The following is a 14,100-nucleotide window of genomic DNA, read 5'->3' on the forward strand; positions in this document are numbered from 1 at the left end:
GTCAAGGTCGATGGATTTTTAAGGGTAATAAAAGTTCGTAGCACAGACTTCCTTCAGAGGGGAAGTAAAGCTGGCAGTCCCATTCCATAGATTTACGGCATATAAAAGAACCTTACGAACATGAACAAGATGTTTCGTAAGCAAAATTCAGCGTCCATTTCACACCCATGTCTTTGGTAGAGGCCTTGCGATGGGTTGACCACTCTTCCAAGAAATCCCTACCAAATGTCCAAAAAATAGATAAGTAACCTCTGAAAGGAGGCCCATATGCTCCATATAGGAGATAAAAGGGTATATGATGATTTTGCTGGTGGCAGGACTTGGCAGCTGGATTGAAATCTGCTCCAGTAGATGGACTTGTGTGGAGATTGGCTGTAGTGATGTCTCATGTAGTTTACACCTTGGGAGGTGTTAAAGCAGCTGCTCATCTGTGGTATGAGTTCACTCAGGAGATGAGATACCGCTGGGAAAAAGGAATTGTCATACCAGGGTAAGTAGAATCAATAATACCATAACATATACTGGAAACTGTTTGATACAGTATGTAGAATGTAGGACTGGTCTAAGTGAGCTTGAAGAGAGAGGATCATTACTTGTCAACCATAATAGAGAATTAAATCTTATAATAAGATAGCATTTGAAGCTACATGTGTGTGTTATTCATAAATTATTATAAACATTGCCGTGGTAACATTGTCATGACCGACAGTTTAATTTGTTTCTAGTTTGTGAAGTTCTTAATGATTGTTATTGCCACGCATGTAAGTTTCTTTAGGTTTTGTATTTATTCATTTATTTTTTCCTTAAGCATTTTTCTGTGTTACCTGCATAGAATGCTCCTTGTTATAGTGATGAGTAAAAACATGGATGATTATTGTTATTCTTTATGAAAGGTCTTTTGGTCCAGTATAAAATATAATCACTAATGATAAAAAGTAATAAATCTTTATATGTAATGTCGGTGCACAATACAGTATGCATTTTACAATATGTACATATTTGCATTTTGTGTTATGCAAAATTACATTTTTAAAACTGAATATTTATGTTTCAAAGTATGTCATATTTGTTACAATGCTGAATTTGATTGTGTGTTGTTTGATAATGTATTAATTTACATGGCGTTCTAGAGAGGGTCTACTTCTTAGGTGCGTTTACATCAGTAAGACATTACATGATGCATCACACAATATTGTACACATGGAACTTTCATAACACTTTTCCCAAATTTGATTGTTTATGCGATAAAATGTTAGCTTCCAATTTTATAACTTGTTACTGAGCCAATAACAGACCTGTTCTTTATGATTTTCCTGATAAAACTTGATTTTTGTTTCAAATACCTTAAAGCCGTCCAGATAGCTAATTTTATTCTCCAACTCACTGCTCATTAAGCATCCACTATCTCTAAACTTCATGACAGAAGTGTGATTTTTTAAAATTTAGTATAATAGTACAGGACTCTAGGAAGTGATGTTATTCAAGTGCCATCTGTGAAATTCAATGTAGAAATGAAAAGGAGGAGCTTACCTTTGAATTTTGTTACTCATTTCTTAGGAAATAGCATTACTGTTGCAGCCTAAGTGAAAGATTCTTTCAATAACAAATGAACAGGAGTTAATAATTTATAGGGACAAAACTAATGGAAATTATGCAGTCCTTGATATTAAGAGCACAGGGTGTTGTATTATTATGATTGTTATTATAAGTTGATACTTAGGTGATTGCACTGGTAGGTCATTGTTGGTTTGGGTGGTTGCCTTTATGAAGGACTTACCAAAAGAGCATGAGGTACTGTTAAATGATTTAAAGCATTAATGTGCAATTGCAGTTTGTTCTATAGAATTATCTTTTGGCAAGACAACACAAATATGTATTGTTGGGATGAGCAGATCAGATAGATGGTTGGGTGGGGAAAAAATACACATGGACAGATAAGAAATGCATACAGAGATTTGGTAAAGAGTAACTTGGAAGACCTGGACATAGATGGGAGGATGTAATTAAAAGGGATCTTAGAGAAATTTGATGGGAAGTTATGAATTGGATTCATCTGCAGGTCATTGTAAAAAATGAAGCACTGGATTCTATAAAAGATGAGGAATTATTTGACTAGCTGAGCGACTATTAGAGTTTCAAGAAGGACTTTGCTCCATGAAGTTAGTTTAGTGAAAGTATGTCTGCCATTTCAGATATCACAAACAATGAGAATATTGTCACAACTAAAAATACTTTTCTTTAGTTATTACTGCTGAGTGATCATTGAAAGCACTTTCTTTTATGCTAGAACTGACATGATTGTGTTTATCGTGTGAGCTACTACACTATGCTTGTGTTGTTCCACATTTGTTATTCAACAGTAACACTTTTTTAGTTGCATAATTATAGGTGATGACATTTCCATTTCCAGCTGCAGTTTGTGATATATCTGTTCATTTAATTGTAATATAAAGGTGTAAGGCTTACAAATAATTGTGAGCAGTAAGGAATCTAATATTGAAAACCCTTATGTGTGAAGCCTATGAGATCTATACTTTCATTCTTACAATGATTTTCCTTTATTTTGTTACTTTAATATTATTCAGAACACTTGGAATGTCCAAGATGTGTGCCACATTAATGTGCATACCTAATTATATCATATTTCATCATGAACCAGCATTTCACATATGAGTCCACTTAGTAAGAAGATGCATTGTGAACCAAAAATTGTTTATACAGCTTCATTGATTTTGTTTTAATGTACACATTTCAGAGTAGCATTATATTACTTAGTTTCCTCTTTCGAGCTAAGGGTTGGAATATGTTTATTTACATTGAGAATCATAAGTAGTACACTATGTTTTTTATTATCTGTGCATGGATTGTTTGATTTGTAGATATCCTTTGCATGTTTTGTATCTAAAAATTATTATGAGTGGAACTATTGTAACTTAACAGTCATTCAAATTATCATAAATATTTGCCTGTTCAGTTTTAAAGGGATGTGGATGCAATACAAGGCATGAGTAAAATGTGTGGTGAATGAGCAAATACATGTTTTGTTCCCCTTGAAATTACTCCCCTCTGACACACACAAACACACAGAGTCTTCTTCCATCACTCCTGCCACTGTTGGAAACATTTCTGGAAGTCTTCTCATGATGAAGAATCATCCACAGATTGTTTGTCATGTTGGAAATTATATCTTCAGTTATGTCAAATTGCTTCCCTTTCCTTGTTTCCATGAATCTGTAGAATAGTTAGAAGCCATGGTGACAGGTCAAGAGAGGAGGCTGGTAGGACACATTGTCATGCTGGAACATCCAACTGTTCCACCATTTTCTAGGTTTTTTCCATTAGATGACCTCACTCAAATATTGCAAGTTTTCTTCATGAAATGCAGAATTAACTGTTTGGCATTGAGGAACAAATTCAGAATGAACAACTCTTTCCATGTCCAAGAACACAATTAATATAACATTCGCTCACAGTCTCGACTGATGTGCCTTATTTGGTGTCGGTAATGCGGGTGCTTACCTTTGGGATCTTTGTGTCCATATTTGTTTATTGCACAATTTTTGTAATTTTGCACACATGCTGAATGCAACAAACAGTTTCTGACACAGATCAGCCTTACAATGCAACTGCTAGCCAGTTGAGACACCATAAACACACACATAAGGATTTCCATAACACACACTGCTTAACACAATTTTACCATTCTCACATGTCTGTTGTGTTATTCATTGAACCTTTGGGCCAAGCCTTGTGCAACAGTCACATTTACTGCATCGTGCTTATGCAGGCTTTTCAGGAGATGAACTACAGCACTAAAGGACAGCTTTGGTTTTTCCTTCCTTCATTGCTTATACTCGTTTCATGAAGTTTTGTGCACTCAGGCAGTCTCTGATGCAGATCTTTTCAGTCTGAGTGCACTTTATGTGTAATTACATATAAAAGTGATGTCTCAGCATGCTGTTATTAACTTAAAAAGTGTTTCATAATCATACAGTATCTGATTTTATACCAATCTATGTCAGACCTACTTGACAGTTCAACTAAAGATTATCTGGATCATTTATTGGTAAAGAATATATTTGATCCTAGTCAGTCTGAGGTCATATTGTACTTGAAAATGGAGGCTCATTTTGTTATGCATTATGTTGACTACAGTTTCATCTGCGTTTTCTGTAGTTTGTATGATTGTGTTTTCTTCTGTCATATGCCATAACCTTCATGTGGAATCATGAGAAACAGATGCTATCTCTTGCATTTCATGTCATGTAAGAGCACAATATTAGCCTGTGTTAACTTACATTTAAGTTACGAGAGTTTTACAGTGGTACAAGCCCTCCTCGTGTGGTTGGATTGCGTGCCATGTAGATGTCCATATCGTGATCAGTCCAGTTGTCAGAGGTGTCACAGTAATTGTTTAGTGTGTGTGTGGAGCCAGCTGTACTGTAGCGACTACCAGGTCTCTGTAGTCCAGACTGGTGATCCCTGGTGCGGGACCGAGGACGTTGTCGACGAGAAGAGGTTACAGAGGGTTGATGGTGTTGATGACTGGCAGGATAACTCATGCGAGATAGATGATCCGAGGTGGCTGCAAGAGACTGCCGGGATTGTCGTAGTTCTGTGGAAAAGGAAACAGATTTTAATCATGTTGTAAGTCTTTTGTTGCATTGACAGATCTTTTGATAAGGATTCATTTGATACATAAATAGTACAGTGCAGAGGTGCATAGTTCATTTCTACAGTGCTGTACCATTGCCGTCTTTCGTGAGTGACCAAACATTTTATTTCTTCAGTTTATTTTTTACAGATTAGGAAGTGGGTGTGCAAAAGCAGTCCATCACAAGAATAGAGTAACTCACTAACTTATCATAGGAAAAAACCTAGAAATGACCCACTTATTTATTTGTTCTAACAGATGAAGATGCTGATAGTGTACATCAGTGGTCCCCAACCTTTTTGTGCCTACGGGCACATTTGAGAGTTTATGAGATCGTGGCTGGCACCAACCAATTAACAAAGCCAAATTTTCTTTTCTCTGGACAAATAAGATGGACACCAAATAATACACAAAACAAAACGATGTTTAATGACACAAGAAACCATGCAATCAAAAATATGTAGTTTTATAAGTACAATTATTATTACTCAAGTGGGAAGTTAGTGTGATGTTTGGCATTGCATTTCATCGGCTCGCAAACAATCGTCAAAATGGGCATCAGTAAGTCGAGATCTGTGCTTTGATTTTATAATGTTCATGGTTGAACGGCCTTCATTATTCAGTATAACCTCTTTCCGTATAAACACGGGGACCCAAAAAAAGTCTTGGCGGGCGCCATGGTGCGGGCACCGCGTTGGGGACCACTGGTGTACATCATGAGTGAAGAGCACACACACACACACAAAAGATGAACTTAAGAAATGGATTCAGAACTTAACAAATAAAGATTCTTAATACTGTATCTCACTTTACATATTGACAGATTATGTTATGCTAATTATGGAATTTGTTATCATTTCTGGTTGTTTTTCATGTCTCTGGTGAAGTTAAGTGTTACGGTAAAAGTATGAAATGTTAAATTATGTGTTTGTAAAATATGGTCTAACAGTAGGACTGTTAACGAGACCAGTAATTCCAAACAATTGTGTGAGGAAATTTTAGAGTTTTGTGAGGTATACTTAGAGATTCCACAGATTTCATTACTGTTGCCAGCCCAAAATTTTCTTTGTCTAAAAATTGTTTTCAAAGATTGGTTGAGTGTGCTTGTCAAAAACTTGGGTGACTGATATATTATTAGAACAGATAACATTACATTTTAATTGACATTGGAGAAAAGTATCACTGACAATTAAAAAATGATACAGCAAGTTATGGAAATAGAACAGTGAATGAAACACTGGTTTTTGTGCAGGTTAAGAGATTTCAAAAAATTGATGGGAAGATATATGGAAGAGAAAATACTGGCTGTCCAGCAATGTCAAGAATAGATCCAAACATGTGATTGAAGTGGTGACAAATGATAGTTGACAGACTGCTTGGAAGAAAGCAGAAGAACTGAACATGAACAGGGAAACACTGGGATTGATAATAATCAAAGATCTGAATATTCAGAAAGCCTGTACCAGAATGGTACAGAGCTATTTTAGCATTGAGCAAAAAATTGGAAAAGTAACTTGCTCAGGTCTTTGAGCAAGATTGTTTAAAGAACTTGATCTTTAAATGAAGTAGCAACTGGTGTGGACCAAAACCAAGAAGTTCATATTCTTCAAGGCAGAAGAAGTATGAGTGAAAATCAATGTACTTTTTTATGTTGAAGGAATTATCCATTATGAATTTTTTCCTTTAAAGCAAAAGTTAATCGAGCGTTGTACTTTCAAGTTAAGAATATTTATGGCAGTATGAAGATGGCTGTCTTCTGGGTTGTTGCACTGCCTCTGGAATGTCAGTAAACTTCTACCAGACTACATGGTGCAACAACCCGCTGCTGTGAAAACCTCATTACCCCAGCAGTGCATTCATCAAGAAAGACCAGAGAAGTTGGCTTTGTATGATGACAATGCTGTTTCTTGCATAATGCTTTCAGTAGAGCAATTTTTGTCTGGAAAATAATGTGAGCATTCATTCAGAGCAATGTGATGGCAGTTCTGAAAGAACTTTCAGAAAATGATTTCTAGAAATATTGCTAGACATGACAGATCTTGGAATGCATGTTTAGGTCAGGATGAGTGCTTTGAAGGTTGCTACACTTGACAGATGAAGTAATGATCTTGATGAGATATGGTAAACGGGATTTAACAGAAGCATGTAGGTGGCCCTTGAAATAAAAATTACGTAAAACCTTCTCAGCCTAACAGCTGTTTATAAAATAGGACTGATAAATGAGAGAAAAAACAATCCTTGTGTCTTGTTAATAATGCAATGTCAGTTTAAATTTCTGCACATACACATTTTTGATGACTAATCCTGCTGTTACCATTTTCAATACCATGTGATTCCAGGTGATAGTGTCCATCAAATAGAATATCTTGAAGGCAGTGACTGCACAGTGAATTCATTGATCTACATTAATTTCCTTTTAGTTAGTTTGTACTGTTATTTGTAGAATTATGTTTTTATGGGCAGCCTGTATTTGACAGACAGACTCATGTTTCTAGAACATTACCAGTACATGCCTATGTATGGCGTGTCTATTTTTGGGCAGGGTAGGGGTGATTGTTTGCTTCCTCTCTCAGACATCGTGGGAAAGAGAGCCGTAATGGATTCCGCAAATGGTTCTGTCGAGCTATCGTTTTATAAAAAAATGTACATCTGTTGTTTGATTAGCCAATATCAGTGAATAAACTGCTTTTGCAACTCGGATCTTGTACGCAAAACATATTTTTGACCTTCACATTTAGATAATCATTTCAGTATTTCACTGGAAATAGATTGAGTAGTTTCACAATGTTTTCCCACCATCAAGATTTACACTACGAAATAGCTGTAAGGCCGCGTACCTTTAACACTTGTAGTTCTTGTATCGGTTCTTTCAGTATTTTACAGAAAAGTATTTTGGGAGCAATGATCTAGATTAGAAATTAATTTAGACAGAATCTTGCCTGGTCGAGAGTTGACAAGCCCAGCAGCATAGGAATTCCCTGATAGGTATCTGCCAGAATGGTTTGAAAAACTGTGTTGTGACTGTCCATCAGCTATGGACCTGGTCTTTACTCCCTTGCTGCTGAGGTGAGATGCATGCGAATGCATGTCATCGGCAGTGCATCCCATGTTGACGGAACCTAGGGGGGAAATAGCAGCTGCTTATGCACAGAAGTGTTTGAAACATGTTAATATTTATGCTTGGTTTAGCCTGTTAAAATTTCTTATCTGTTTGTTATTCATTATCCCCAACATTATTACTGGATTTATGGGGAAACTAAATGTATGGAAATGTTTTGAAATCTGTATGTGTAATTTTGAGAGCATAAATGTTCTAATAACTACTGAAGAATGAGTGCAGAGTCGTGAACTATTAGAAGGTTTGTTTACATTCCTTGCTAGCATTCATCATGCATGTTAGTTCCAGCTGTCCATGGCTAATTCTATAAAAGTAACATTACTATACTTATCTATTGCTAAATGTCTTCCACATGAAATACCAAGAAGCAGCATGCTAAGAACCAAAGCTTTTTTCACTAAAAAAATGTAGATGCTCTTTACCAAAATTGGGAATTCATAACATGTTACTGTGGCCTACCAGTATTGCATTTCAAGATAAGAATTGTGTGAATAAACGTGATCTAAAATCAAAATGCTCCATAAAAGTTACACTTTTCACATTTCTACACCAAGTGCCATTAAAAAGAAAATTAAGCAGTTGTAGGCTACATTCTGTCCATCCAAGGTGCAAATTTATAAAATGTGCTGATATTAATGACGGTATTGTAGGTATAGTTTTAACACATTTGCTGCTTAATTTTTTCCACCTAACATTTAGTTTTTAAACTGGAGGTTATTTTCAATGTTATTGGTATGTTCTGTGAAACTGTGGTAGGGTTTTATCAGTGCAGCCATAGTCACAGTTGAGCAGTCAGCCAAACTTCATATGAAAATCTAAGTGTGTATTTTCTGATGAAATTTATTGAAGGATCTGAGCTTTGTAAAATGTATAAACCAAATTTAGACTTAGTCCTTGTTAGACAGTTGGTCTGCCACTTCATAATACCCAAAGTTTCAGATTTTTAAAAATGCTGTTGTATGAATTTTGTTTTAATTTAAATGCCCCAAAACTCTGTTTGATATTCCCTTTTTAATGTATTTTCATACTACAGGTAGCCCTAGATTTGCGCCGATTTTGAAACGAGCAAGTCAAAAAGTGAAAAAAAATATATTTTACTATTATTTATAACGTTTCACAATGTATCTCGTGCTGATTCTTATACTAAATCGTAATTCCTACATCGCTGATTTTGAATAAATATTATAAATACAGTCATCTCTGCAATGACGTATGTTTCGTTAACGCGAATTTGCTCCAATGAGATCGATGAATCGGTAAAAGCTGTCTGTGAAATGCAAACTTTTACATATGCGAGTTTGCTCTTATGCAATTTCATTCCTGGTGCTTTAAACTTTCAAAGGACTAATTTAATCTCTGCGGAGGTACCGGGGTTATTTTTACTACGCGATTTTCTATAGGTCGGCGTCTTACATGAATGCAACTATCGCATAACAGCAGAGATGACTGTACACATCAATCACATGAAAGAATCGCAGTCAATCGCGGGGACCAACGATTTGCCGATTGTAAGTGTATAAAATAAATTTTTAAATTCCCTTTATTTTATTTACGTTATTTCAAAGCTTTAAATGTAATGCCATTATATTACTCGTCAATGTCATTGACTTCCCATTGATTTACATTATAAAAAAAATTCAATTTACGCCGGTTCGTCAAGGAACGCATCCCCGGCGTAAATCGAGGTCTACCTGTATTCTTAAAACACAAAGTGAAAATTAAAGAAGAGTCATTTGTCATATGTAGTTTAATAAGGCAGCGAAAAGGTTAAAATTTACATGACATTTTTTCAAGTTTGAGATTTATTAAGTTGCATTATATTGCTTTTCCAAACTCAAACTCAACTTGATTTTCCCTGTATTTAGTGTCTTGAAATAATCTCTGATTTTTAACAGAAGAGTTACTTCTGTTTGCTTACCCTGTCTGTCCATATGGTACACCCGTGGCCTTGGGATACTGCGATTGCTATACATGGAAACCTGATCCCAATCTTTATGTGTTGTAAAGGCACTGAGTGTCGCAAGTGATGACAGTGGCCCTCCAGGACTAGGAGTAGGCCCCATTCCTGTGCAGCAAGTTACTGGCAATCCACCCACAGGAATCCCGCCTTTAGTCTCGTGTTGTTGCAATGTATGGAGTTTCCGAGACCTGCGACGACTTGCAGCCACAAACACTATGACAGCTATTACAACAGTACCACAGATAGCAGCACTAGCCGCAATGGTTATTTTGTCCATGTTGCTGGATGGGGAAGTTACTGTGCGAACCTCACGGCATTGATTATACGGCACTGTTTCTGGAGTCACGACTACATCCTCTAAGGAAATGACACAGACCACAATGCATTCCTGAAATGCAGATATTAGTTTGTTTATTGTGATGTAACACAAATACGATTAGCTTATAGTACCGGGTCTACAATTTATGAGTCTCGGGGCGTGCTTGCTTTGCGTGGGCGGGAGTTGTGCATCCTTGACTAATAAGTTTTAACATTGAATGAAATGAGGTGGATTAGTTTTGAATAGTAAATTATAAAACAGAAGAACACAGTGGTAATAGCTTATTATAGGATACTATTCCAGCTTATGACAGATGATGCTGAGGATAACCATGAAAAGTCTCAAGTAGTGATGTAACGTTTGAGCCAGAAACTAAATATATTACCTATCTCCTAACAATGATCAGTATTTTGAAGAATAAAATTGTCACACACAAGATGTGGTCAACACACTTACCTGAGCTGGCACATTTTTAATCTTGAATTCTCTTTCACTGGCTTCAAGAGGAGGTCCCTGCTTAAAACTCTTATCACCAAACAATCTGTATACGACACGGAATCCAAGTATGTTTGCAGTTTCAGAATCCCACTGAATGATGACTGAGTTATCCTGACGATAGGCATTACGAACCATGACTTCCTGAACTTCTTCGTGTTTGCCAGAGTGTGATGGAAACCCTAGGACAACTGGTGGTCTCTGCTGAGAATTGTTTCCACGCCACGGAGGAACAGTGGTCCTTGACACCACAACATTCCCTCGTCGTGTGGTGGTTGTAGGCCGTGACGTCGTGGTAGTTGAGGTTGTTCCACGTGTGGTCGTGAGGGGGGGTTTCGGTGTTGTTTTAATCGTGCTTGGAATGGTCACAGGTCTTGGTACGTGCGTAGTTGTGGTTTGAATTGTAGTTGTTGAAGATGGAGGAGTTGTGGTCGTAGTTACTGTTGTGCTGATTGTAGTGGTAGACTTAGGAGTTGTGGGTTTCAAGCGTGATGTAGGGGGCACAAATACTGAATGATTTTCTTCTTCCTCACTTACTTCTTCATCCCTTTTTGGTGGTTTCTTGTTTCCTGCTTCATTTTGAATAGCTGCAATATTTTCCAGGTCATTGGCTATTCCACATGTAAGTTCTGTAATGGGATTTTAACAGGTTTTTAAAATTAATGTTTAGTTCTAACAAAGCTTTCTTCTTCTGTCTATTCCCATTGAGGAAGTACTGGACCTACAGTTTTATAGAAAAATTTGTGTTGGCCATATTCTGTTGGCATCACTGTTTCCCCTTCTCAACCTTCCTGAGGCCTGATAAGGTACTGAAATGACCTGCTCTTGTAGATATTTCTTATGCATAACTGAGGTGGGAAATTATGTTGGTAGAGCTGTTCTGATTTAATCTATTTTCAGAAAGCTGTATCTACAGCTACCATGGGCATTATAAGTGGGGACATGGGGTACCACACTCTAAATTCTGTCTGGGAATGTTTTAATGCCCTCCCCAGCTCCACAAGGAACCTGTGGCAGGGCAGCAAAGAATACTTTTTTAGGAAGGCTAAACATCTTTATGACAAGTAAACAAAATTTTCACCATCTCGGACAATATTTAACTTTTCTCACCTCAAACATTAGAAGCTGTGCCTTCAAAGCTCAGCTACTTACGCCTCCTTGTTGAGTTCTGTGTTACATTTATGTGGCATTATGTTTTGGTCATTTTGTAACCCTTCAGCATGTAATACGTAATGAATATATCGATGTAATGGAATTATTTGCTTTTTTTGGGGGGGGGGGGGGATAATTTTTAACATTAGACGCCGCGAAATCCAAAGGACAAGAGCTTACCATCTGGCTGAATAGTGTAGAAACCTCGATCCTTCAGTCTTGTAGGACTTCCACAGAACTGGGGATTGCGCTCACGGCTGGTAACCTGGAGATCACTTCGTCTTATCCATTCTGTCACCCATCGTAACCTGCAGTCGCAATGCAAAAAGCGTCCTCCAAGGCTTAATCCTCTTAATGTAGTGTTGAGATGAGCCAGTGCTAACTCAGGGACGGTTGTTAAGGGATTCCCATCCAGGGCTAGCAGAGTTAGCGAAGGAGTTCCAAAAAATGCGTCTCCCGGCAGCTCCGTTAGCAAGTTGAAACCAATGTCGAGTACCTAGAAAGCACGGTACACTGAGTTACGCTGGAGAATTATCAGGGGGTAGGTCAGTGGCGTTTCCTTGGGCCGGGCAGGCTGAGTGATGTGACGGAAGATTAGCCTAAGTGGTTTCCCAGCTGCCTGGGGATTCGCAACGTAACCATGGTAACCAATGTAGCTTGACGATTCCCCACCTAAGTACTTTCGCGCAGGAACGCCTGCAACTCTTCGAGTAAAGTGCCCGTTTGCTGTTATCCGATTTTAACCAAAATTGTGATGTGTTTACAAAATTTTAATAAAGATCAGTGTTATATCTCGTGAAAGTCCGTTCAGCCATTGTAGAGTTATGTGCGGACGGACAGGACGAAGCTAATAGGCACATTTTTGCAACGTTCACTTTTGAAGGCGTCTGAGAATTGTGAAATACGACTCCTTACATGCGGAAAAAGTGAAAATATGCGTGGATATTTTTTCATACGAGAGTTAAATATGAGAAATACATGAATATTTATGCTAGTGTAGTCATATAAAGGTTGACTGAGCTTGTAGCACGGAAGAGAGTACAAGAGATGCACACACAATTTTTGTGAATAACCTTATTTATAGAAGATGGCTGTCTTCTGGGTTGTTGCGCTGTGTAATTGATAGAAGTTTACCAACGTTTCAGAGGACCTTGCTGCCTCCATCATCAGGCCGAAGAATCCTGATGACGGAGGCAGTATGACCTCTGAAACGTTGGTAAACATCTACCAGACTACACGGCACAACAGCCCAGAAGACAGAAATCTTCATACTCATCGCCCTGATGATGGAGGCAGTGTGACCTCTGAAACGTTGGTAAACATCGACCAGACTACACAGAGCAACAACCCAGAAGACGGAAATCGTCATCGCCCTGATGATGGAGACACTATGACCTCTGAAACGTTGGTAAACATCGACCAGACTACACAGCGCAACAATCCAGAAGACAGAAATCTTCATACTCATCGCCCTGATGATGGAGGCAGTATGACCTCTGAAACGTTGGTAAACATCGACCAGACTACACAGCGCAACAACCCAGAAGACAGAAATCTTCATACTCATCGCCCTGATGATGGAGGCAGTATGACCTCTGAAACGTTGGTAAACATCGACCAGACTACACAGCGCAACAACCCAGAAGACAGAAATCTTCATACTCATCGCCCTGATGATGGAGGCAGTATGACCTCTGAAACGTTGGTAAACATCGACCAGACTACACAGCGCAACAACCCAGAAGATAAAAATCTTCATCGCCCTGATGATGGAGGCAGTATGACTTCTGAAACGTTGGTTAACATCGGCCAGACTACACGGCGCAACAACCCAGAAGACAGCCATCTTCGGACTCACCGCTATGAAAACCTCAGATCAACCTTATTTATTCTTACGTTTACATGTGTCATACAACTAAAAGATTGTGAATGCGTTTGGCCTGGTTTGGTATTCGTAAGGAGGGTCGAAGTAACCACTCAGCTGTTTTTTTTATAAATTGCTTAATGGGGAAGTAACGCCTCACAGCATGTCACTATGTTCCGGCTCCAGACCACTGAACGGACTTCAGTGGCATTTGGTATATAAGACATATACAGTAAAGAGCCAATTTTGTTTCGATCTACAAGCTGAAGTAGACCATGAGATTTGTACAAGAGAACGTACGTATTGGACAAACTGTAGTTCATATTTCACATGGAGATATGAAACATTGTTCGATGTTGGCCTATATAGATCTAACGATTTCGTTAGTTGTCTGTTACTCTACACCAGTGGTATTCAACCTGGGGTACGCGTACCCCCGGGGGTACGTGAAATTAAAAAAAAATATGATAAACACTGAATAATCAGTAATGTAATTTATTTAATTTATTTTGAATGTAGATTATATACTATGTATAAC

General features: G+C 37.9%; 2 protein-coding genes and 1 long non-coding RNA gene across 7 annotated transcripts in view; 2 read left to right on the top strand and 1 right to left on the bottom strand.

Annotated features, from left to right (window-relative positions):
* Rab3GAP1 (RAB3 GTPase activating protein subunit 1) overlaps window positions 1–14,100 on the top strand; it is an 82,593-nt gene that overhangs the window by 12,126 nt on the left and 56,367 nt on the right. For all 4 annotated transcript variants that reach the window (XM_022064392.2, XM_022064391.2, XM_022064389.2 and 1 more), the window contains exon 8: window positions 318–490. In XM_022064392.2, coding sequence (XP_021920084.1) covers window positions 318–490 — 173 coding nt within the window. The remainder of the gene's footprint in view (window positions 1–317; window positions 491–14,100) is intronic.
* The window catches only part of haf (leucine-rich repeat and fibronectin type-III domain-containing protein hattifattener), a 45,163-nt gene continuing 31,989 nt past the window's right edge, over window positions 927–14,100 (bottom strand). Inside the window, exons 3-7 of one of the 2 annotated variants that reach the window (XM_022064393.2) lie at window positions 11,879–12,194; window positions 10,508–11,175; window positions 9,691–10,120; window positions 7,594–7,773; window positions 927–4,615 (exon numbers count right to left, since the gene is read on the bottom strand). In XM_022064393.2, coding sequence (XP_021920085.1) covers window positions 4,317–4,615; window positions 7,594–7,773; window positions 9,691–10,120; window positions 10,508–11,175; window positions 11,879–12,194 — 1,893 coding nt within the window. In that variant the 3' untranslated portion in view covers window positions 927–4,316. The remainder of the gene's footprint in view (window positions 4,616–7,593; window positions 7,774–9,690; window positions 10,121–10,507; window positions 11,176–11,878; window positions 12,195–14,100) is intronic. The other variant, XM_022064395.2, reaches the window with a different exon arrangement.
* On the top strand, window positions 4,508–7,354 carry LOC110830037 (uncharacterized). The gene is made up of 2 exons (XR_002543151.2): window positions 4,508–4,647; window positions 5,907–7,354. It is a non-coding gene; the product is annotated as an uncharacterized LOC110830037 (long non-coding RNA).

Source organism: Zootermopsis nevadensis, unplaced genomic scaffold (assembly GCF_977971745.1).
Source record: "Zootermopsis nevadensis isolate Lab colony 2312 unplaced genomic scaffold, Znev_1.0 Znev_ptg000012l, whole genome shotgun sequence".
NCBI lineage: Eukaryota > Metazoa > Arthropoda > Insecta > Blattodea > Termopsidae > Zootermopsis > Zootermopsis nevadensis.